This window comes from Onychostoma macrolepis, chromosome 10 (genome assembly GCF_012432095.1).
Source record: "Onychostoma macrolepis isolate SWU-2019 chromosome 10, ASM1243209v1, whole genome shotgun sequence".
NCBI classification, from domain to species: domain Eukaryota; kingdom Metazoa; phylum Chordata; class Actinopteri; order Cypriniformes; family Cyprinidae; genus Onychostoma; species Onychostoma macrolepis.
This window is the reverse complement of record NC_081164.1, coordinates 11,408,200-11,433,670: the sequence shown is the minus strand read 5'-3', so window position 1 is coordinate 11,433,670 and position 25,471 is coordinate 11,408,200. Positions and strand designations below refer to the sequence as shown.

The 25,471-nt window shown below is 38.0% G+C and overlaps 1 protein-coding gene across 2 annotated transcripts in view; it reads right to left on the bottom strand.

Annotated features, from left to right (window-relative positions):
- dchs1b (dachsous cadherin-related 1b) overlaps nucleotides 1-25,471 on the bottom strand; it is a 115,325-nt gene that overhangs the window by 80,151 nt on the left and 9,703 nt on the right. For both annotated transcript variants that reach the window (XM_058789412.1, XM_058789411.1), the window contains exon 2: nucleotides 16,568-18,391. In XM_058789412.1, the coding sequence (XP_058645395.1) occupies nucleotides 16,568-18,370 (1,803 nt within the window). In that variant the 5' untranslated portion in view covers nucleotides 18,371-18,391. The remainder of the gene's footprint in view (nucleotides 1-16,567; nucleotides 18,392-25,471) is intronic.

The window sequence follows — 25,471 nt, the reverse complement described above, 5'->3', positions numbered from 1 at the left end:
AAGAGAGAAATTTCAATGAATAAAAATGATATATTTTCAATAAATTATAAACAAAACACCAAAACATCATAATATGGATAAATGGACATTCAATTTGAATTCTGCTAAAGATTACATTTAACAGTGTTATATTTATATTAAATTACTAGTGGTTTTACAGATTACCTTTGAATATACAATGACCCTCCCTGTACAATAAAATATCCAATATATTGGTACATACCAATAAATAATAAAACAAAATCTGCATTATCAACCTATATAGTACCAATATATTCTGCATCCCTATGCAGTCAGCACAGATAAAAAATGATCAAATGATTACAATTGCCTGCAAACCAACTGAAGCTTCAGTGGCTGCTGTTTAAAGAACCAAGCATTCAGATGAAAGCAAGGAAGTCATGTTCTCCATCAGGAGACTGGATTTTCCCGTTACGCCACCTCACAGATCATACAGTGTGCGTGTTTTAATTAGGTCAGGGGCAAAAATATAACAGAGAGCAATCCTGCATGAAATCCCCTCCGCCTGTTTGATCATTATCCACCCAGACAAAGGGCTTTGTATTAGATCACTTCACAGCTCTGAGACAGGGTGGGGTGGGAGAGATGTGACGCTTTGCTCTCGGAACGACTGTTAACTCAAATTTCTTTGATTACAGAAAGTGCAAGGACTTTGTATTGCTCATAAAGTGTCTACATGCCTTCATTGTGCCTTTTAGTGTTGTGGTGGAGTGATTTGCTCTCTCTTTAGCTGTGCATAATGGTTTGCATCTGTGTGGCAGGAGGTACAGTGAGCCTCAGTAGATTTCATACGGTGGAAAATAAGGCTGCCGAAGATTAAGAGCAATTTCCCTTGTGGTAAATAAAAATGGGTTTATGGGTTCCTTTAGTTTGTCAAACAATTTCTACGGGTTTTGATTACGCCACAAGCAGGATCACAGAGTGGTGCCGTTGTAGGAGATGTTGCCTGAACAACCAGTTTTAAATCATTATGAACAATCAGAAATGTTCCAGAATGGGAATGGCATCATGTAAAAATGAAATGGCATCCACTTGCACCCATAAACATACAGTGACAAATGAATTGTGGATTCGTCCACGAAGGACTATTAAAGATTTACAAACAACAGTAATTCTCGTCAGTGTAATGTCCATCGCCCTTCATTTTCCTAATCTTGCATCAGTTTTCTTTCCCCACACCTGCCATCCCACCCATGGGCGTCGATTACCATAGTAACAAGGTTGCTAAACCTAGCTAACGGTTCTTTATCCTCCCCAACCACTCAGTCATCACCCCAGACGTTACGCTTCACTACCCTTACAGATCAAAACTCGATGAGATCCACAGAGGAACAGACATTTTGATTTGTGTGTGCTGTCACACAAAACCAACACCAAACCTAGAATAATTAACAAGGAACCCGTTTACCCCATGGATGTTTTGTGATAAAATGACAGCCAGCTTCAGTCAACTGACAAAACACAAACAAAGGTCTGATGCATCGTGAGACACATTAGCAGCCTGAGGATGGTGAAGCACAGGCCTATTTTAATATGACCTTGATACAGTGAAAATGCATACAGGAGACAAGTGTTAATGACTCTAGAGGGTGTCTCTGGGCTATGAATGATGACCTGAGAGAATTGCATAAAAACATTACAGAAACATAGATATACATGCGTGAAGTTAGAGGTACGGGTTAATAGTGGTTGACCAATTTTGGTGTTAAATGCCAAATGCCAATACTAATATGGACAATTTGGACAGCAAAGTGGCAACTGGTATAAAATAATGATCTATAGTGTGTGTGTGTGTGTATGTATATATATATATATATATATATATTTATATACACACACACACAGAGAGCTGGGTAGTAACTGATTACATGTAATCTGGATTACATAATCAGATCAGACTACAGTTCCTTTTTTACAAGGATGCAATGATACCATTTTTTCAGATCCGATCCGATCCAGAAAATTCTGAGTATCGGCTGATTTCGATCCGATGCGATACCGGTGCAGTTTTTTTTGTTTTTTTAAATCAATGTAGAATTTCTATTCTTCTGTGTGTTGACCTGATCGTCACTCTTTTGTGTGTTAAACACGATCTACTACATATAGACAACTTCATTTTAATGAAAAATAACAAATAAAAAAATATACAATCATAAACTATGAAAAAAATACTATTATAAACTAGGTTAGTGGATAATTTAGCAGTAAAAGTTATTCTAGAAAAATCATGAGTGCACAATTTTATAAAATCTAAACATTTAGTGAAATAACATTATTTAGTGGGGAACAAATAAAAGTGAATAAGTGTAAGACTAAATCTGGTAAAATGTTACACATTGCTCTTTGTATTGTTGTAAAATACATTAATGAAAACAAGTAAATGTATTTATATATAAATATAAACTATAAAATTAAAATACTTTTTTTTTTAAATAGCACAGTAATGTAGCAACATATGATAGAGGAGTCTTTCATTGCACAAAAGTATTATAATACGAAAAGCTCCAATCCAGAGCGACACAAAGCGCTTATGCGCATCCCGAGCGCAGAATGATGCACTTGAAGCAACACGGAGTCACAGCGCGCAGCTCCACATAGAGAAGTTCAAAGCACAGAGGAAAGAGATATTGATGCATAGTTTATTAAATCTGTGCGGTAGTTTATTGAGCCTTTTCTTTTAACAGTTTTAAATTATAGTTACTGTGCACTCTTGAAGAGAGTTTGACTGTAGTAACCGAACGTGACACACAGTTTGAACGCTGAATGGAGGATGACAGACAGCCGCAGCGGAGAGAAGAGTTTATGTGAACTTGAATTTAATGACTTAAATATTCATAAACTATGGAACGGCTTCAGAACACTTGGACTTGGACTTTGACTTCATGGTGCTTTATAATGTTTTTGTGCGGATTTAGATCAGTCTCGTCTCACCGATAGCCGATCCGGCAGAAAATGCCAGTATCGGAGCCGATACCTATACTGAGTATCGGATCGATGCATCCCTACTTTTTTATTGATTACATGATTACATATTACTCACACAATAGAAATAAATTTATCATTTATTGATTCTCTCTAATTCCTCTTTTTATCTTTTAAATGTTCCTTTCTAAAATAGTCTACCGCTTATATTCACTCAGAAAGTTTTCCAGTTTTGTGGACATTCACACAGAGATCAGTCATTATTCAGGTGGTGACAGAGGATTTGACCCATGATTTACAAAAATCATTTCAGGTTTAAGAAGTGTTCCAACATTGCATAAACTATGAACACATACATTTTTATTTGAATTATCACTCAGTAGGTTATTTAACCATTCATTAATATGTATTATTGAAAGGTTTTTGTCTTTCAAACTCATTAAAATGCACAAATTCTCGTTGCAGACATTCTCAAACTTTTTGTCATCTGAACCTCTTTCACCTAATATATATACTTTAAAGAGGTGGTCAATCAGCAATTCAGTAAAAGACAATATCTCCCTTTGCATTGAACTTTGAGCATCTTAACTTTGCAGATGTTTTTTTATGCTCAAACTGCAACATACACACTAAAGTTAAAAAAGTGATCATAATCAGTGACCCCTTTAAGTACCCCTGAGATTTTAAAATAAATATTTTAATAATTAAGTATCACATATGCATGTTCACGGTTCTCTGACATTGGTTAATGGTCATATGGCGTACATTTTTATGATTTAATTACTTGTTAGCCTTTCATTAAACTCCTTAACGAACCCCAGTTTGGGAAACCTTGATGTAATATAATGTTTTATGCACTTCATGTTGTTAATTACAATGAAAGGAATATATTTTCTCACTCTTTGTATTTTTACATCATTATGGTATAAGATTATCCTGTTTAAATCAATGTGTTAAACAAGTTAGGTCAAAAGTAATCTAAAAGTAATCAAAAAGTAATCTGATTATATTACCTAAAATGTGTAACGTAATGGATTATGTTACTGATTACAATTTTTGTTGTGTAATTTGGAATCAGTAACGGATTACAATTTGTAAGTAATCTACCCAGTAAGTAATCTATCTATCTGTCAGTCCTCTGTCGCGTGTGTCATGTGTTCCCGCCTCTTGTTTCCATATTTGGTCTTGTTCCTGTCCTTGTTAAGTGTAATTATTTGTTAAGTCTTGTCCAGCCGTGTTGTAGTAATTATCTGTGATTGTCATGTGTATTTAGTTCCTGCCTGTTTAGTTAGCTTTGGTCTGGTCTACTCGTTATTCCCCGGTGTTCCTGTCTGTTAACCTTGCCTTGTCTTGCCCTGATGTCCTAATTAAAGACTATTATTTTGAAGTATCTCCTCGTCCCTCCCTGCTGTGTGCACCGTGACTCTATCTATCTATCTATCTATCTATCTATCTATCTATCTATCTATCTATCTATCTATCTATCTATCTATAAATATACTGTACATACACTCACATTATATTTTTAAATTATATACTGTATATACATACATACATACTATTATTATTATTATAATCTCAGCAGCAAAGCGCAAACAACAAAAAAGCCAGAATGTTGACTGACAATCAGCTCATATTGATCAATATTTATTTGTTTTATTAATCCAAATATGAAAGAGAGCTTCCCTGATCAGACCTTACTGAGAGAATCCACAGAGATTTCAAGCTGTCTTTTAGCTAATTATATGTATGGCTCCTCTATAGTTACTGAATCTTAATTTAACAAGATGATGATAATTAGACATATCTACAGCACAGTAGTCTCAGCCTCAGACATCACGCCCACGGACCGTTGGCTAAACGTCTGGTGCATATTGCACACTTAGCTGGAAACACTTCAGGAGTTCCGAAGTCGTTGTCGGATTGGTTGAATTATACAGAATTTCCGGGAGACGTGTGCGTCGCGTTCTTCAACGTTAAGCCTGGAAACAAAGATGCCGTGACGCCAAACCCCCTCACAAAAGAAGAATGTTTACAACTGGGACGACAAACGCTTATCAGGATCAACTAAACGCTGGATTTTCGAAAGTATGTGAAATATTTAAAGTTTGCGGCATAGAATCTTTAAAATACGTCCGGAATTTTTTATTGTTATTGTGGCCACATTTCCACGCCCCGAAACGTGACGCTGAACGAAATGAACTGTGATTGGTTGTTTGACATGTCATGGGCAGGCCTTGGCCAATGAAAGCTGCCATGGATTCCAGACCTTCAGTCTGAAGGTCTGGCTACGCGAGACTAATGGCACAGTAACAATTAAACCATTGTTTTTCACCTATATAATATCACCCACATGCATATTTACATGTATAAATGCGCAGCCTGATACTAAAACAACCACACAAAACACACAACCAGTGTAAGTTTGAGGGGAAATGGGTTCAGTAATATAAATAAATAAAAGAAAACCTCATTTTATGTATGCACACTTGTAGCTCTACCAAAGTACGATAACATGACATGAATCACAATTATGACTAATACAGTATCTATTGCAACACAATATTCAAAAGAATATCCACATGACACAAACCTTCCAGAAATGACTCTGGAATTTAAATTTCAACACCGTAAAATTATTATTTAATGCATAATTGCATGTTGAAACGTTTCATTTGAGCCAAAGATCAATTTAAGAGCCTTTTCTTCTAAAAATAACCAGTCAAACCAGAAGAGACAGATGATGGACAGTGGAAAGGCAGGCAGTGCGACTGAAGGAGCTCTGGAGGAAGGGACGGCTCTTTGTTCTGGTAGAGAGGAGATCTCTGGGGAGAGCTGGTGTTATTTTTTACCAGTGTGATACCAGCATGGCTCACTGCCCACAGACTGTCTGCTTCCATTTTACTCTCTTTTGTCATGTAATTCTCTGGTTCAGGCAGTCCGATAAAAGTGTGTAGTTCACTAGACAGCAGAGTACCCAAGAAGATATGTTAGATGAGAGGGAGTGGTTTTGTTTCCACAACGAATGGAATGGGCTATTTATTGTCGCATATTTGTGTGTGTGTGTGTTTGTGCACAAGTTTTACTTGCAAAGGATCACACTTATAATTTATTAGTCCACTTCTCATGTCCTTGAGGGGAGGCAGGACAGACATAACGCAGACAGACCTACACGCAGACCCACACACACACCTAAAACAGCATAAAATATAGAAATGTCTAAAAAAGGACAAAAGGGACCATTGCCAACCAGGCTATCAGCCGAAAGCAAATTACTACCCCCTACACACAAACCCTACAGACACACACACACACACACAATCACACCACAGACACACACCACCTCCCTTCCTCCTCGCTGTCGGATTGTCATGGTAACCATGACTACTGGCACAATTCCTTGCTAATAACTCACACCACATGCCGACATCTTTCTCCATTCTCTCTCGCTCTACCACATGCACACACACACAGTATATATATATATATATACAATATATAGAAGATAGAACAATAGTGAATAATGAACTGATCTACTTGTTATGACCTTTTTCAATTAAAAACTATAGAAGGGTCCATGATTTGGTGCTCGTTTGGTCCAGAATTACGTTTGCTTTTTTGATGGTGTTTTGATACTGTTCTGATATCATAATGATGAAAAGCCTCATTAAAAGAATTATATTGGCAAATTCTTGAAAACATAACCTTTGTAAAACCCTTAGAACATTTTTTTTATTATTTCTTAGAAAAATAATTTTAATATTAATATATATGATAATTTGATATTTGTCTGAAGGTTTTTTCAGACTGCAAAAATGTCGTGTGTCCCCAAAAGAACAATGATATTTATAGATTAATAATTTCAGAGATTTGTAAAAAAAATAAAAATAAAAAAAATAAAAGCCTTTAAATAAACACATATTTTGAAATAATTTATATTTTGAAATAATATATGTATTATTTTAACATATATATTAGTTTATATAATATATATTAAGATATATTCACTCAAACGTATTCAGTGTGCAAGGAAAAGGGTTAGAACCATTAACATTTCAATAGTTATTTGAAAACAAACTGAATACACAGAGTGCATTTCTGAGAATTCTGCTTGTGTTTTACACTAGATTTTGTAAAGGATTTTTCTTTTTCTTTATCACAGAGACTCTTAAATGTCATTGACCCAGAAACATCTGAACTGTGAGTGAAAGCCTCCCAGATTGCCTGATTTATCACTGTTTGCTGCTGTAGCACACACATTCAACTGTGTCAATAATGGAGTAGTAATTTATATGTGTAAGCGAACTGTACGAGCGTGCAAACAGCCAACCAAAACAAAACTCATCTTCTCTCATAAACAGCTGCCTTTAACAGCATCATACACTGCTCTGTAGTATCCACTCATAAGAGCTCTCATAAGACGAATACACTCTTAAACAGTTCAGGCACAACCATCTGGCGGTCGGCGCAGATTCAGGGTTATCCAGGGACACGTTGCTGCTATTTTTCAGCACCTGGATCTGAATGATCCATGTTTGATTCCTGAATATGAATTGATTAGTTGGAAATGGTCCAATAATGGCACAGCCTCTCCGCAAGACAGCTGAGAGCTTTTATTGAACATTCAAGAGTCCAGAGATCTTATCAGACATTTCTGTTTGATCAGCACTGGCCCATCTACCCAATCTTTAGAAGAAACGGAGCGAAAGAAACATCTCCACCTCATTATGAGGGGTGCAGGGCTCTTTATTAGAAGTCAATGATCTCCGCTTGCAGGTGGAGCAGGTTGAGCCAGATGATCCGGTCAAGTTCTACTGCAATCACGGAGTGCTCTCATATCCGCTAAGCAGCGAGAGCACTGCATTCCAGGGGTAAACTCATCCCGAGGCAAAACACTTGAGCTCAGAGCAGTGCATGCTACTGGAACAATGATGAATTGTCCAGCACACCACAGACGGCCATTGAACCAGGGTCAAAATCAATCACCTGGAGTGTAGAAGACAATCGTTATCACCACAGCTGCATGGCGGAAGTATTTTCCACAGAATGCCATCGTTTTTAAGGACTATTCCAGGTTCAGTACAAGTTAAGATCAAATAAAAGCAATTGTGGGACAATACTGTTTAGCACAAAAAGATGTTTAATACATCTTGATGTATTCCCCAATTGTAAGTCGCTTTGGATAAAAGCTTATGCTAAATGAATAAATTTAACCACATGTATGTACCACAAAAGCTATTTTTGACTTATCCCTCCTTTATCCCTCCTTATACCCTTTTTCTTTAAAAAAAAAATCTGGTTTACAATAAGTCACTTGTGAAAGGGGCCAGTGGTAAACATTAAAACACTCACTGTTTCAATATTGCAGCCACAAGATGATATAAATGTGTTAACGTGATATTTTTGTGAAAAAAATCTACTAACCTTTACTCTGTGAAGTTGTCCAATTTTACAACTTTTTTGCTAAGACAATGTGTAATGCTTAAAACCATAAAAATGAGAAAGACCATTAAAACACAATGTGAGAAAAAAAATGTACAACTTAAATAACACACAACTTTTAACAGAAAGATTAATGTATTATAAAACAAAGCACTCCCATTCAAATGTTGGGGTGGGGTCAGCAAGATTTTTAATGTTTTTAAAAAAAGAATATTTTGCTTAACAAGACTGCATTAATTTGAAAATAAAATCAGTAATATTATTAAAATTTAAAACAGCTGTTTTTAGTTTGAATACATATTAAAAACTAATTTATACCTATGATGCAAATCTGAATTTTCAGCATCCATTACTCCAGTCTTCAGTGTCACATGATCCTTCAGAAATCATTCTATATCCTGATTTGCTGCTATATTTCCTATTATTATCAATGATGAAAACTGTTGTGTTTCTTACTATTTTTGGAAACAGTGATACAGAATTTTTCAGGATTATTTGATGAACAGAAAGTTCAAATTAACTGAATGTATTTATTTATTTAGGTAACAATCTAAGTCTTTACTGTCACTTTTGATTAATGTAATGCATCATATGAATTCAAATGAACGTCTCTTTCCTTCCAGGCCATGAGTGAAGGCAGACATAAAGCCTGGCGCACACAGACTGAATGCAGCTACTGGAACCCTCTCCCATATTCACTGTAATACTTTTAAGCGCCCCGCACAAGTTTGATCAGCCTGACAGAGACGTGAGGTCGACAATCTTATTTTTCCAGGCTCTGCAGCCCAAGATATTTTCAATGGGCCTACAGAGGCCGTCCTTTCTTGATCTGAAACAAACGTGGACTGGAAAAGAAAGGGCCATGCCAACTGAAACTGCTTTGAACGGTAGGATAAGAAACACATTGTAACATTTGTGTCACAGAGTAATGAGCAAACTGAAACAACTACACAAACGGGCCAAAAGCTGTATTGGCTATGAAAGGATTAAAAAGCCATTTTCACCAGAATAAAAATACTCTAAACATCTATTCAGCTGGAAAAATGATGGATGAATTTCCAAATATTTTTACACTTATATGCTTTCTAAAGAAGAGCACTAAAATAAGCAATGCAAGTGGACGTAAATCAGTACTTTAGCGTTGATCTAAGGCCTTGATTATTAGTCACTCCAAACGAATATGACAGCTCGAGGGGAATAAAACAGGAACAAAGTGTGAATTTTGAGTAGAAGCACCTCCGTATCTTTCTCCTCGGCAGTCAGGGTCTTTTCCACAGAGTTAAATCTCGCAGAGCCACGCTTGGATGCCAACTCAAACAAGTTTACCCAAACCCTGCCAAGGGTAGATGAATCAACTCAGCGTGAGGTTTGGAAAAATGCAGTAAGCTCCCTTTCCCATCAAACAAAAACCTCAGGTTAATGTACAGCCTCTTAAAAGTAATGCAAACAAACCTTAAAAATACTGACAGGGCATTATGTAATGGCAGCGCACGGAGGGAAATAACAGTCCTGCGAATGAGGGTGAAGGCCAGAGGGTTCAATGAGTGGCAGAAAAGTGGCGAGATCTCACAAAGACGAGCTGGCAGAGCATCAACCGAGTGGGATGGAGGTCAGAGAAGAGACCACCAGGGTGACAGCAAGATTACTGGGTGTGTTGGAGGGATAATCTAGGTGCCTGACAGTCTGCAGAGCAAGGATGGGCTAGAGTGACCACAATTAATGGCACCGTGTGTATATGTGTCCTGTTTATTGGCATGTCGGCTTATAAAGGCAATTGTTTAGGACTGTAAAGATGGAGTGAGCGAAAGAAGAAGAGATTACCGCCGCCACGCTGTGGTTCACGCTCTAATCCAACCTTAGCATAGGTCCGCGGGCTTTAATGGACTGTTCGCCTCAACCTGTTCATTAAATCAATACAGCAGGTATTATTACTGGCTGCGTCTGGTGCGCACAGTAGCCTTGTAATTAAATTTCACTCATCTGAGCTCTTTGATGGAAAAGGCATAAAAAAGGGAGGGAAAGGCCTGCTTATTTTGGAGGATGGACACCATAGATTGAAAGAACGAGACTGTAGTCTGAAATAGAAAGTAAAGTTTGAGGGGAAAGGAGTGAGAACTGCATTTGAATGTTAGTAGTGTATGTGTGAAATAAAGGCAGATTGTGAGCAATTACCCATCTCTAGTCGCCTCTCCTAATTTCCTTTTCACTAAACTCTAATCGCTTTTATTCGAGCCTCATTAGGCTCTTTGACTGGATGCATTTTTGCCCCCATGCAGCACTGAGATCTAAACTAGCTAAGCAGATTTGAACTACAGCAGATAGCAGGAGGGGAAGAGATCGAGCGGGGTTTGTTGAAGAAATGCTTAAAGGAACAGTTCACCCAAAAGTGAAGATTCTGCCATAATTTATTCAAAATATCATCTTTTGTGCTCCGCAGAAGTTCATTCTTAATCACAGCTGTACGGTGAGCCCAATATAATTGACATTTTTCAGTGGAGTTTTTCTTGTTTATTTTCTCCATAGGGACTCTTACAATTTTTGCAGATCTCAAAAGGTACAAGACTGTGTACTTAACATCTTTTATTAGCAAATGACCTACACAGCCCATGAAAGCACTGCAAATGACGCAGTCAAATAAAGAAATGACTGTATAGTAAAAAAAAAAAAACTAGACATTTACTAGAAAATATTTGAAGTTAACTGCAAAATAATATGTTGTTTGAGCACTGCTTCATGAGAGTAGGAGCTGAGGAAAAATACGCTTTCATGCAAAGTTCAAAGCAAATCTACTGAACGTTTCTCTTCATTTTGCCTATAAACAATGAATGGATAATATTAATTTCTGGGAAAGTTCACCCAAAACTGAAAATTCTGTCATTAATTACTCACCCTCATGTTGTTTCAAACCTGTAAGACCTTTGTTCATCTTCAGAACACAACTGAAGATATTTTTGATGAAATCTGAGAGCTTTCTGACCCTGCATAGACAGCAATGCAGCTTCCATGTTCAAGGCCCAGAAAGGTCATAAGGACATTGTTAAAATATCATTTTTGGTTGAACTATCCCTTTAAGGCAACCAAAACTGTTTTCTTCCATGCTAAACCATGTCCACGGAGGCAGAGTTATAGCCTACTAAGCTGAGAAACATCATTAGGATTAAAGTTTGCTTCTGTTAAAGTTTTAAATGGTATTTAATTATTCTTACTTGGCGAATTATCATCATTCGTCTCATCTGATATGCTCTAGGCGCCCCTGACTCTTTGAGAATTGCTGCTCTGAAATCTCCTTTTGACCACAAAGAATTATACATGTGAGACATAACAAAACCAAGACACAACAGTGGAAAATTGCGGTTGTCTACATTTCAGATTTTGTCACAGGAACTATTGTAATACTGAGGAGACAAATGAGCAATGGAAAAATACAAGTGTTTGCAGATTTACATTGTTGAGATGCTAAACAAACTTGTGTATCCTGTTACTGCTGTGTTTGTTTGTTCTCTCAGACGACAGCTTTATGTCTTGACTAAAGCTGGATTTCTCGATTATAATGTAATATCTCATGAGAATATTTAGGGTCGTATCTAACCATCTCCAGAAAAAGTCCAGATGGCTTCTACTAACCTTGGCCATCGCTGTTTTTCATCTTTATCTCTTATTATATCAAATATGACACTCTGGGAAAATTATCCAAAATGCTGACCTCACCATACAAAGGAATCATCACCTCTAAAGTCATCAACCACCTGCTGTCCCGTGAAGCAGCTCTCCAACAGCAACATTCTGGACCCTAAGGATTCATACATGGCAATAGTCATCTCAACACATCATGAAATTCAATTAGCTGATCTTAAACAGCACCACTGCCCCTGAAACCTTTGAGCTTGCCAGTCTCAACACTATGTCACCAGATACAGCCACAGCTGCTCTGCTTTTCCCTGAGACAACAGCAGTGGAGATCAGGCTCGCAAATGAGCGAAGGTCGAACAGTCACAAGAGTAGTAGGAAATGCAAAAAATGTGTGTGAGAAATAAAAGAATGATGAGGAAATCAAACAGAATTGAAGATAAAGGAATGACAGAAGCATGAGAAGATTGAAAATCAGGAGTGAAGGGCTCTCTGAAATACTTAATTACATTTTTTTTTTTAGAAATGACCTCTAAACTCTACACCATTTTGTTTAGAAATGTTATTATCTTATTTTTCTTATCTTTAGCTTGCTTCTTAATGTAGTTATCTAATAAACCTAGCATTGTATATTACGAATATTGTTGGCTCTTGACGAATTGCTTTTGTTCCTCTTTTGTAAGTCAGTTTGGATAAAAGCACCTGGTAAATGTAATGAAGGAATGCATAAATGTAAATGACTATAAAGTATGAAAAAATGGATATTAATTTTGAAATTTGTTTAAAAATTATGCCTACACTTAATTATTAAATTATTCGTTATTTAATTCTGTTGACGACTGCAAATAACATAATCTAAGTATAAAACGGGAGAAATGAGGATGCACACTAAAATATGTAATATAAACCGATGGATAGTGTAAGCATTTTAAGGAAAATGTAAGCATTTCACTACAAAGAGGGTGAAGGGAACCAAACTGGATAATACAATGCAATTCTGGAAAAACTGAGTAGAGGAAATTAAGAAAAGGCTGATGCCTCACGCCATATGGGGTGAGAATTCAAACAAATGAGGCATACTGGCACCCCACGTCCACAGGACCGAGATTTCAACCCGTATTTGAGATTAAGAACATTTATAAAACTCGTGATGTGTTTGTTTAGTGACTTTACTAATTGTTTTGCTTCAACAGAAAGGGGTTTATTGGGCATAAAAAAAGAAATTTTAAGGAGGTTTTATCAAACACTTGAACAAATCACATAGATATTTATCACCATTTACAGACAACAAAAAAGGTTTGTTTGCTCTACTGCCGAATGGCACAAACTAGGTGTAGGTAGTCTGGATCCTGTTTCCAGTGGGGCACTTTTTAACGTGACCCCACCAGGGGGCTGGTCTTGTGTTACAGGAAGCTGTTCCCCAAGTAGCTTCCTCTACAAGCATCAGTCCAGATGTTCTCCAGAGCCCAGTTTATTAAATGTGATTAGTCTATAGGACAAAAATCCCATTCAACACAAAAGTGCATACAATTGGTCCGACAGGTGAAGGAAAGTGTTTTCTGCAGTTTAATGTGGAGAATGTAACACTAGCTGCACCTGTGAACATAAACTCTCTACCCTGCCAAAAAGAAATATGTAGCACACAATAAATCCATATGATGCAAATGAATTGTTTTAGGCACTGAAGTGCTGTCCAGTTCAACCTAACCCTTAGCTGCCAAAGCACGACTCAGGAAAAGATCTTTCTTCCTCCGAGAAGAGAACGTAAACACTATAGATTCTCTCAAATGTGAAAGTAATCAAGGCACATACTGAAAGAATGATATGCTCTTGATGACACTGGGAGATTTGTTTGTCTATATTTTCTCCTGAGTGGGCGTAAGGCCATTTCTCTCTCATTTGTTCTGAATTAAACTTATATGTTCCAGACCACCTATAAGAGACACTTTAAATGCATCAGACCGCAAAGTGAGAGACATCAGATGTGAACATGAGGGAACTGACCTTTGGTTTTAGTAATGGGTGGACAATGTCCACTGGCTTGGAATCAATTTCTTACACTTTGATGAAACAAAATCTGTTCTGAGATCAGTGTAAAAGTGCAAGTGTAACGGTCCTAATGGAAAATCCCAAAGGTTGATACATGAGCGCATTGGGTGGAGAGACCTCTGTCCAATACATACAGAAGGGTCATTCTCATTCCAACACGCTATAACAGGGACCGTCCCGAACAGGGTTTGGTTTGCGCGCCCTACTCACGAAATCTGTCGGATGGTCAGAACAATGAACAGAAAACTAGAGCAGACTGCTTCCATGAGAAATTACTCGCGGGAGTAGAAAGGAAACTGAAATATAAATAAAAGGCAGTTTTCTCTTTCAGCAGTGTGTAAATAATACACCATTCTATTCTATAGATAAGCTAAGTTAAACAGGCATGTTTTTGGAGGAAATGGACTGGCAGTGAGTGTTTGTGTTGGGGGATAGTGGTTGAAATTTAAACTACTAAAAATATACATTCATCAATCCAATCATTCATTCACGACTTCTAATCAAGGTCTTAAATTTCCTATAGACAAATGCATGTTTATTCTGAGGTGTGCTAAAATTTATATTAAGTAACATCGGTTTATTATATAAACACTAATGAAACACAAATCCCTTCACTATTAATTAAAATTCACTAAGAAATTATGCATTTATTGCTATACGCTGTCTGTTTTGGGGTGCGTTACAATGATCTTCTCTATTATGTGATGATTATACAGCCATTGTCAACAGAAAATGTATACAAACATCTGTAGTAGTGTGACTAAAATTATGCCAGGCAAATAGTGCGAAATGAACAAAGCACAATCTAATATGATCCTAATATACATAAAAAGGAGACATGTTTGCGCTGAGGGAATTATAGCATAATTTTAGTCCATTTAGGGTCTGGTTAAACTAGATGGCAGGTGGTGAACAAATAAGATGTAAATTTTTTTGTGCTGAAATATGTTCCAAAATGGTGCCACTGTTTAGTGAATTCACTCCTCAGTTTTATTAATAAATTACTGCCCACTCCAAAGTTTCCAGTTAATGGGACAAATTGTGTTTCAGTAATTAAACGATTTAAGTCTACAGTGTCTAGGGAAGAAAATAGTAAGACAAGCCAAGTCCTGTCACCTAGTGGATCAGAACCAGTGACCATTGGTAGTACACATGCCAAAAAATTGAAAAATAAAACTATCCTAGCCTAGTCCAGTGAGATCAAAAGGAAATACGCTGGAATGAAGGTTACTGCAAGGGTACTGATAAACCAACTGTGCTGCTGTGTGCCCTAATTTAAAAGGCTCTCTGCTAAACTTTCATATCTCCTGGTTTCATAGAATTCTCTCTAATATCCCTTAGTTTTTAAGATTCACTATTGTTCGCTTCCAGCTTCCTTTTTATTCCTTAAGTTTATGCATCCCTCTATGTGTGTGGCAAAGCTTCTTTCTCTCTTATTGTCTCTCTATCTGTCTTTTTCACTCTCTCTCCTACTTCTTCTCCATACTGTGAAACCACACACCAAATTCCATCAAACACTGACCAGCGACTCTTTCCAAATATACGTTAAATGAACCAGCAACAATGTGGAATTCCAGTATTTATCTAACAAAGTTTGTTCTGGAGGGTATTTTTCAACAGATGCTTCTGTTGGAAACGGACATTACAGAGGTCCTTTGAAGTCTGGAATTGCTTATTATTGGGGAAAAAATTGAGGAAAAAAGAATACATGCCCTAATTTTCATTTCTTTTCCACAGGGGTAAAAACAGCTTGAGAACACAGTTGGCCCAGTTGCCACATGGTGGCAACAATTATCATGGCAACAGACTTAAACCAACATTTCAAAAGAACAACAAAGCACAATTTTTTGCCATCTGCCAAGCAACTCTTTCTGCAAGTCTCCATGACAGGATAGCATCTGCTAATCGTGTGTCATAATTACAAATTGTCTTGGTGAGTGAAATTACAAATTTTCAATGCCCCACAACCATGAATCTTTCAAGCAATATAAAAGACCCAAAACAAATATATGCACAACTTCTAAATTATGTTTCAAGACATATCAGATGGTATGTAAAATAGTTCCTTCTGCTATAGCCAAAAGTAGCACTGGGTACAAATCTTGATTTTCCATTTTTTCACCAATCATTAAATCAAAAACAGAGTGACCAGTATTGCCCAACTTCCCCAACAAATGACCCTTATTGATAACTTATAATGGCTCTTATAAGTCAGAATCAGTATACAATCTGTATATTTTACAGCATTAGTCATATATAAGCAAAATTAACATTATAACTGAAATATAGCCAAATAAATCACAATCAAACCAAATCAGAATCAGATTGTCTGCTTGTGAATCATAATTTACAATAATCGAAATAAGGAAATCGAGATGGATACCCAGCCCTAGTAAAAGTTTCATTTACATTTAGCACTGCAAAACTTGAAAAAAAAACATGGCCATGAATTAACAGAGAAATAATCACAGAAACACAAATAAAAGGAAAACATAGTCGTTCCTACCTCAAGGAAGCAGGTCCCTGCTGACGTGTTCTCCTTGATTGAAACATTGTAGAAGCTGCTTTCAAACACTGGCTCATTATCGTTACTATCCTGGAGGTCTATTTCTACCAGAGCAGTGGAGGATAACGGTGGTCGTCCTCCATCAGTGGCCACTACTTTGATACGTGGCTTTGGGTCCGTCTCATAATCCAGCTTGGTTGCAGTGGTTATGATACCTGTGATGGGGTCAATGGTGAACCAACTGGCATGAGTCTTCTTGTCTGGTAGGATGCTGTAGCGGACATCACCATTGGGACCTTGGTCTTTGTCCCTGGCAGTCACTTGCAGCACAAAGCTACCTGGGTAGACCACTTCTGGTATGGTCTGCTTGTAAGCCTGTTGGTCAAAGAGAGGCGGATTGTCATTGACATCGGTGACATGAATCGTGAACGAGGACTCTGCACGAAGCGGCGGGGTCCCAGAATCAGTAGCCATGACACGAAGCTCATAAGAATCCCTCTCTTCCCGATCCAGAGTCTGGTCTACATAGATGAGGTAGATGATACTGTCTTTAGTGGTCAGGGCAAACTTCCCATCACCTCCTTCAAGAGACACGTTGACATTGGAGTACTCGCCGTAATCAGGGTCCGAGACAGAGATTCTTGCAACGTATTGGCCTGGCTGAGCACCTTCTGAGATCTGGGGCGAGCCGTCTTCACTGAGAAAGATAATGGTCATGGTTGGCTGGTTATCATTGTAGTCTCGCACATGGATTGTAACGAAGGCATTGGTGATCTCTGGATGGCTCGCATTATCTCTGGCTTGGACAACCAACTCATGAACCTTCCTCATCTCGTAGTCTAGAAGCTTATTGAGCGTAATGATTCCGGAGCGAGGGTCGATGACGAAGTAGCGGTCTGGGTCACTCTGTCGCCGGTTTATCTCATACAACACAAGACCGTTGTCTCCTTCATCAGCATCTGTCGCGAAAACTTGCAGGATGTTGCTTCCCTGAGGAAGGCTCTCAGAGATGATGGCATTGTAGCGACTCTGGTTGAAAGTCGGAGCATGGTCATTGATATCCTGCACCAAAACATCAAGAGTCATCTGACCAGTTTTCCTTGGAGATCCACCATCAAAGGCCTCCAACACCAAGGAGTAGGAGGATCTCTTCTCTCGGTCCAAGACTCCATTGACCACCAAGTCAAGGTAAAGGACTTTATTTGCTGCTCTTTTGGTCTCAAGACGGAACACTTGTCCTACATTGCCTTCTTTGATCTGATATCCTTGTACGGTAAGCTGATCCTTATCCGCATCAGTGGCTGGCTCAAGAGAAAACTTAGTTCCCACCGCTGTTTGCTCTGGGATCTTCAAAGTGGCTTTCTTCTTGGGGAATGCCGGGGAATGGTCATTGATATCATTTACAGTGATGGAGACCTTGACTGTGAAACCTGTCATAGTTACTGCAATAAAACTGTAATGGTCCCTTTCCTCTCGGTCAAGTCGCCTTGCAGTCTTGATGATGCCTGTTGTTTCATCAATGTGGAGATCACTGCTGATGCCAGTGCCTTCATGATCAGAGATGAAGTATAGAGAAGCTGTAACTCCAGGTAGCAAACCAGCGCTAATGTCGCCCACTATTGTCCCTTCAGGTTGCTCCTCATCTAACTGGAGCTCCAAAATACCTGGTGTACCCTCACCGCCAACCATTACAGTTAATAGTTCCACTACTACGCAAAGCACAAAAAGCATCCTCAGCCTCCAGAATACCCACATCCTTAACTGTCCACATGTGTTTTTCCCAAAGCCATTAAACAGAGTCATCTTGCCAAGGTTTCTTTACACCTGCAAAACAGGAGAAGAGCAGACTGTCACAATGGCATTAACACAGCAGTGCACAGTATTATGACATAGATACCAATGCAGATCTACGATTCCCTTACTGCCTCTCACAGGCAGCTGGAATGCATGAGAAAGGGGTGCGTTTGCTTCAGAAAGGAGAGGCTTCCGCCAGTCAGGGCAGTAAAAAGTAAGCGGCTTTCACATGTTGTACAGGCTCTTATTCACGCACTACGCCTTTTCAAAACACACTCCACACATGCACATCTTTCCCATTATTCTAACGTGCCTTATCTGTGATACTTTTTCAGATGGTCCTAACGGCTTTAATAAAGTAGTGGATAAAACATCAAAAGATTATCCTATAATAATATAGACATCTCTTGTGAATCGTTTTTACATAAAAGAGCAATTAATCGTCATTTGCTTCCTAATGGAAAATATATTTTCTTTCCAGTCATATTCAGATCGTGTGCGTACCATCAGAGAAGTTATAGCAGAGATAATCCACTTGTACATAATATAAATATGAGAGAAAACGTCATTCTAAATATCACAACAACTTTATTTAGTCTTGAATGCATATGATCTTTTATTCCTATTTTGAAAAACTCAACTATTATTGGAACATAATAATAAACCAATAATGTCATTATTAACAGCTGTACTCGAATGACTGTAAATAGCTGCCCAGAACATTACAAATATGGCTTAAAGAGACTTTGGTACCAACATTAATGGCATGTGGCACAGAATCATTCTTATCTGGAAGAGTGGACCACATGTGGCAGGATAAGGCCTTCTTTTTTGACACAATGGGATGTTGACATAATGTTACAGTCAGTTCAAACCAAAACCACCCAAAAACCATTAAAGCAGTTGATTGTTAAGAAATCTTTAGTCTTTGTTAAAACCATATTAAAGAGTAAAACCTATAGCCACTAATTCTGAACAGAGAGAATGATATTACTCAGACAAAAAGGCCAGGCAGGAGTTTGGAGCATGTGTTTGGAAAGCATCTCTCCTCTTGTCATATGTGTGAAGGCTGAATCCTCTGTGAAGCAATCTGCTACAGATGGTCAGACTTGGGATGATATTTTATACGCCACTGAAGAAGTGCACTAGCACAATTAGGAAATTATACTACTTTGGCTGGAATTGCAAAAAAACCTCAGGAGTCTTTGCACTTGCACTGACTAGAGTTGCTGTTGGTAAAGTCTGTATTATCCAAACCTCAATGCATAATGATGGCAGATCATCACTGCGGGCCGTTGTGGTCTCTATACATAAGTGGATTACAAATGCAATTTGTCCTTGTCAGTTCTGTTTAAGAGTTCTCCAGTGAGACTCACAGAAATCACTGAAGGAAGAAAAGAAATATTGAATCTGGACTTCGGTGTCTTTTTTTTAACAAGGAAGAAGCCCACCAGATGAAACCACATGATTGTTTTCATTCATTGCAAAGCTGTTCAACCAGGCTCCCTCTAGTGGCCACAATGAGTCAACGGGTTTGTGTAAACGGTAGAAGACCAAAATTTTTTTTTAAATTATACTTTTATCACAAATATTATCACTACACAGACATAAATCTACAGCCTAATCCAATATTATTGTGTGTATGGACACTTCTGAGTGGTTTGGTGCCGATAATGGTTGGCATTTACAAATAATTAACCACACAAACACAGTTGCCCGGCAGGGCTCCAATGCTGTCTGTCTTAATCAACTATCTAAGACCTTCATTAACATGTGATACGTTCTTAGCCTGTCATGTGTAAAGGGTCACAATAACACACAAATCACATGTCCAAGGACATCCAGGACAAAGTCCACAATGATCATCAGTACTGCATGAGTGATCTGAAGCACAAATCTCATTGGAGTCACAGAGGCTGAGTCGAAACAACTGATTTGAAATAAGTGATCTAAAGGAGCCAAAAAAATCAGTTCTATCTGGGGTTAAAACCCCAAACCTGCAGTTCTAGGATCAGGAGACCCCCTATATGTGTTTTTGTGAAGTGTGGTCAGCACAATGTTGAGTCTAATGAAAGCAGCAGAGATTGCGGGGCACTTGGGGGCCACTTTGAGCCAATTTAAACAGATTCTGAGGTCATGGAGGCCCACGATGCATTGCCACACAATGTGTCTCATTCCTATATTTAACGGCTTATTAAAATACATAGCATAAAGAGGTTGTCGAGGGGGCTGGACGCTGACGGTTTCTCCATCATGATCGCACAGAATAAACAGAGGCCAGACTGAGTGATTGACAGAGGCGTCTGAGGAAAACCTGTGGGGGGCCGGCAGTCTTATTCACCACACAGCATTTCTGCATAGGCACAGAGACAAACTCTGCGTCATGTTGGCCACAGAGGATTTGAGAATCTTCCTCATAACATTCAAACTGCTGATAGCCTTATTATTTGTGTTAGAAACATTAAAACAGTAAGAGATTGCATTCATGATGAACTATGAAAATGAGAAAGAAACCATCACAGAGTAGGATATATCAGTTTAAGAAACTTGGCTCTATTTGAGGGGCGAATGAGAAAATCTTTTGCCAAAACCCATGCTTATGATGGGTCTGAAATGACTGAATACGGATGAGCAGTTGCCACAGTTTCCGCAGACTAAATGGGTATGGAATTCACTCCCGCTCAGTTTTCAGTATTTAGACAACCACAGTGCCAGACCTCCTTGGGCTTTCTGCTTTTAGCCATCCAGCTGTCGTCAAGAGGCTGGAGTTGGTTGGTTTAACGGTGAAGGTGGCAGGCGGGTCTTAGTAAAAGATCCTGACTGATATGAGACTGGCTTAGTTGGTTTTTATGACAGTTGAGCTATGCTAAGTCTTAGGAAGCAGGTGACAGATGAGCAAAGAAGGATCATTTCAGTTGGATCATTTGTCTGAATCTAAAACTAATTCACTGAGCATCCATTAAAGACAAAATGCAAGGAGTATGTGTGTTGGCATTGTATAAATGTTAATGGTTTATAACACCGCCACAAAATCCAAATCTCAATGATTTTTTGGGAATTTCTTAGATATTCTACATTTTGTAAATTAAAAACAGATTTAAATTGAAATTTATTTAAATTAAATTTTATACATATCAAATCCTTAAAAGCTTCAAATATTAAAATGTCCAATGTAAAATCCTGAAGCAAATCCAGTTGAAAACCACTTACTGAGACTATCTGTGTGCCCTATCAAGGTATTAAACTACACTAGACTTGTAAAGCTCAATTCTCTACAAAGATAGCCATTCATATAGTACATCTGTAAAACCCTAAAGCTATGAGGTCCTATAAAAACCCTTATCAGCGTGCTTTACCAGTGACTCACTCTTTAAGCTCATGGTAGCCAACACACACTTTTTAGCTGTCATCTGTACCACGTTTGAATAAAGACTGAGATTACACTTCTGAGGGCAATTACTACTAATTTCTTCAGTGTGTAAAGACCCTCAGTGCACTTAAACAAAACAGCTTAAGACATCAATAGTGAGTTCAAGGTTGAAGCCGATGCCAACTCTAAATATCTTCTAGAGAATTTGCCACTGGTTCACGGGAGGTTTACCAGCCCCAGTGCATTACACAGGAAAAAGATAAAACATGGGATGAGGAAAGATCTCAGGAGTAAAAACAACCTCCATCATCAGGTGAGTGAATGAAAAGTTTGTCCTTCAGTTTGAACAACAATGACATAATCCTAAGGAACTGGTGTAATATAGCTTTCCGGACATTTCTCTCCACACAGGCACACGCTAGTTTGGTTTTTATGGTCTCACTGTGGCACAGGTTTAATAGGATATGAGGTTTCCTGAGAAAGTAACTGGAAATATGGAGTTTGTCACTGTGGCAAAAAAGCATGGAAGAAATGTTTCCAAATTGCCTTCTCCAATCAGAGGCAAGTCCAGAAATAACAAGGTTTGGGCTAAAGCAGTGACCCCACAAGTTCAGGTGAGACATTTCTCATGCTAGACACACCAGACACATAGGTTCCCTCATAAATTGGTGAAAGCTATGCAGGTTTATTTACTCAGTTTTAGGGGTGACCCCGAATAGTCAGCATTTGATGCTTCGATTCGAGGAGCCTGATTCGACTCCCAATCTCACAGTCGAATATTCGCAGGGTGTTATGATCATACCATTTTGGCTATATGGGGGTGCTCAATGTCTGATTTCACATAGAACTACCGGTTTTCTCCCAATAAGTTAATATACAGCCTATTATGATAATGCTGTAAATAAGAATCTGAAAAGAAAAAAAAAGCTTTAAATAAATATTTTAAGGTGCGTGAATAAATCCAACCACCCCTATATATTTAAGTCTCACTTTCCATAATCCGTGACCGACAGAGGAGCATCTTGGCGGCAAGGATTTAAAACTTTAACAAGACTCAAACTGACGCAGAGTGAAAGACTGGATTTTTTTCGATCAGGTAGGATACAAGTGATTTCAAAACATTTCACCCGGTTTATATATATCGTGTATATATTATTTATCTGGTATAAGATGCATTTGGTTGAGTCACTGCAGTAAAGCGCTTTATTGAACAGTGATCTCTTCAGTGCGCAGCGCGAGCAGGACAAACAACTATGCAGAATAGTAATAACTATGACTGGGACTGTCATATACACATAACATTATAATGAGAACACTATTATAATAAAACGCTGTGAATTTTTAGTTTAGTTCCCGTGTTTCTGCACGTTGTTGCGTCAAGAACGCATCCACAAGTATAAATAATGAAGTGTATTTTATATGAGATAAATGAGTTAAATCCCATTGATTAAAAACCTTCTATCAAATGCTTCATTTTACTGGTCATTCAGGGTGCGCAGCTCAAAACAGAAATGCAGAACATTAATAACTGTCATATACATAACGTTATAATGAGAGCACTATTGTAAAAAATGTTGTGAATTCTTAGGGTTTCGCTGACGTTTAATGTTAACTATCTTTTAATCAAAACATAGAACATTATTCACTCCCTTTGTATCTGCGAGGCGTCCATTACACATTTTCCCTGTGTGTTAACGTCAGTATTTATGACTGTTGAATGTCTGACTTGACTCTTGGTAATGTATTTTGCCCCGCCCCCAAATATATGATTCGACTATCAGTCGACTGTCAGCAAGATTCGAAAATTCCGATTCGATTATGAAAATCCTTAGTCGGGGACTCAGTTTTCAGTGTTTTTTTGAATAAATAAATAAATAATTAATCATATTTATATCAACTGCATCAGTTAATATATTATTTATTTTATTATGTATACAAAATTACATTAACTAATAAAAATAAGATTATTTTGCCACTAATAATAATAATAATTCATTACATTTATATAGCGCTTTTCTAAGCACTCAAAGGGCCCTACATTGTGAGCTGGGGGGTATCTCCTCGACCACCTTCCAAGCACACTGTGTGCTGCTCTAAGAAAGAGAAAGCTGCAGCGAATAAATGAAACATCCTGCGGTCTTCCCTGTTATGATCGGGGTCGGGTATACAGCGTGCTCTTTCTCGAGGAATGATATGTAACAGGAAAAGAGAGTGGGTAACAGAGACAAGATCTCTGAATTATTAATAAGCAGTGACGCACTGTTTAACAAATGTTGAACACCGAGATGCCACTTCTCAGGTTCCAATGTCTCCCAGGTTACAGCACACTGTCCCACCATACACACTAAACTGGGTATTAAGACCGCTTGAGATAAAACACTGAAGTCTCTGACAAATGCTTCAGATTCTAAGATTCTAAAGAATAAATATTCTGTATTTGGTTGGAATATTTTAATACTAGATTTAATGACATGTATCGATTTCATGAGAAATTTTGTGACCAATACAAACTACCAAAATATTTTTACTTCTAAGACGTTAATGGGCTAGTTAATGCTAAAATGTATAAAACAGATGCTTGTCTAAATTAAAATTACAGAGAGGCCTACGCCCAAAGCAGCCCACCATCAGCTGTGGTACCTTTCTATTAAGGAAAAGGAACTGTGCCTCAGTAGAATTTTACACTAACTTGTCCAAACTCGGACCTTATCTACAAGCATGCATGTTTCCAGTCCATTTGACAGTGCTGATGCTTGAGAATGACTACCATTACTGGCCATGAGAGGTAAAACACAGCACAAAGCCACAGTGCCACCATGCTGAAGTTTGCTACTCTGAATAAATACACCGTCAAGAGCTTTTAGACACAAACCAAGCACTGAACACTCCATTTGGAGCATTCTCAATGTAGCGCTCAATGATTCAGTGACATTATTACTGAGTGAATGAGCAGCTTAGGTGAAAGTAGAGTGAAGCACTTAGAATCTTTTAAGTGATCTGTATACATCTCACTAGCCTGGTTTGGCTTATTAAGCTAAGCTTAATTAGTGTTTAATATAAAACACACACACAAAACAAAGACGATATGTAGCATTTCAGTAAACACTTACAGTACATTGAAAGGTATATGGTAACCTCACTCAAGAGAAGTAGATCACCACCTGGTCAAATGACTTAGCAAGAACAAGCTTCATAGATGGAAAAAAAGAAACATTTCCCAGGAGAAAAGCCGCAATCTGGAGCACTTAGATATAATGGTTTGGCTGTAACCAAAGTGCCAGGGAGCCGTTTCCAAAATCTAACAATAGAGACGGTTAGGTAAGCTAATTAAAAACAGAACAGTATGCAGACACAAAGTGTACTTTTTGTTACCTATCTTGGAGTGTAAGAGAAGTTTGAATTGCATGTTAATCTTGTTTTTATAATATTTATAATATTTGCAATCCAGGCTCATTGGAATGACATGCCTGTGGCGACATTTCTGTAAAATGATATCACATTGCTTAAGTTGCACATTTCACGACACTTCAAGAGCAATGTTCAGTGAGTGGCATTAAAAGCATGTGCAGTTTTATCCAAAACAGAGAAATCTGTGAGTCTGGCTACATTCGTTTATAAGTTGGTTGCTATCACCATATTGTGGCAGTTTAAAAATGAAATGTCCAGTGAATGATAATAAAAAAGTTAATGCTCTATCATATTTGAAAATAATGAACCCTATCCTAAACCTAACTGAAAGC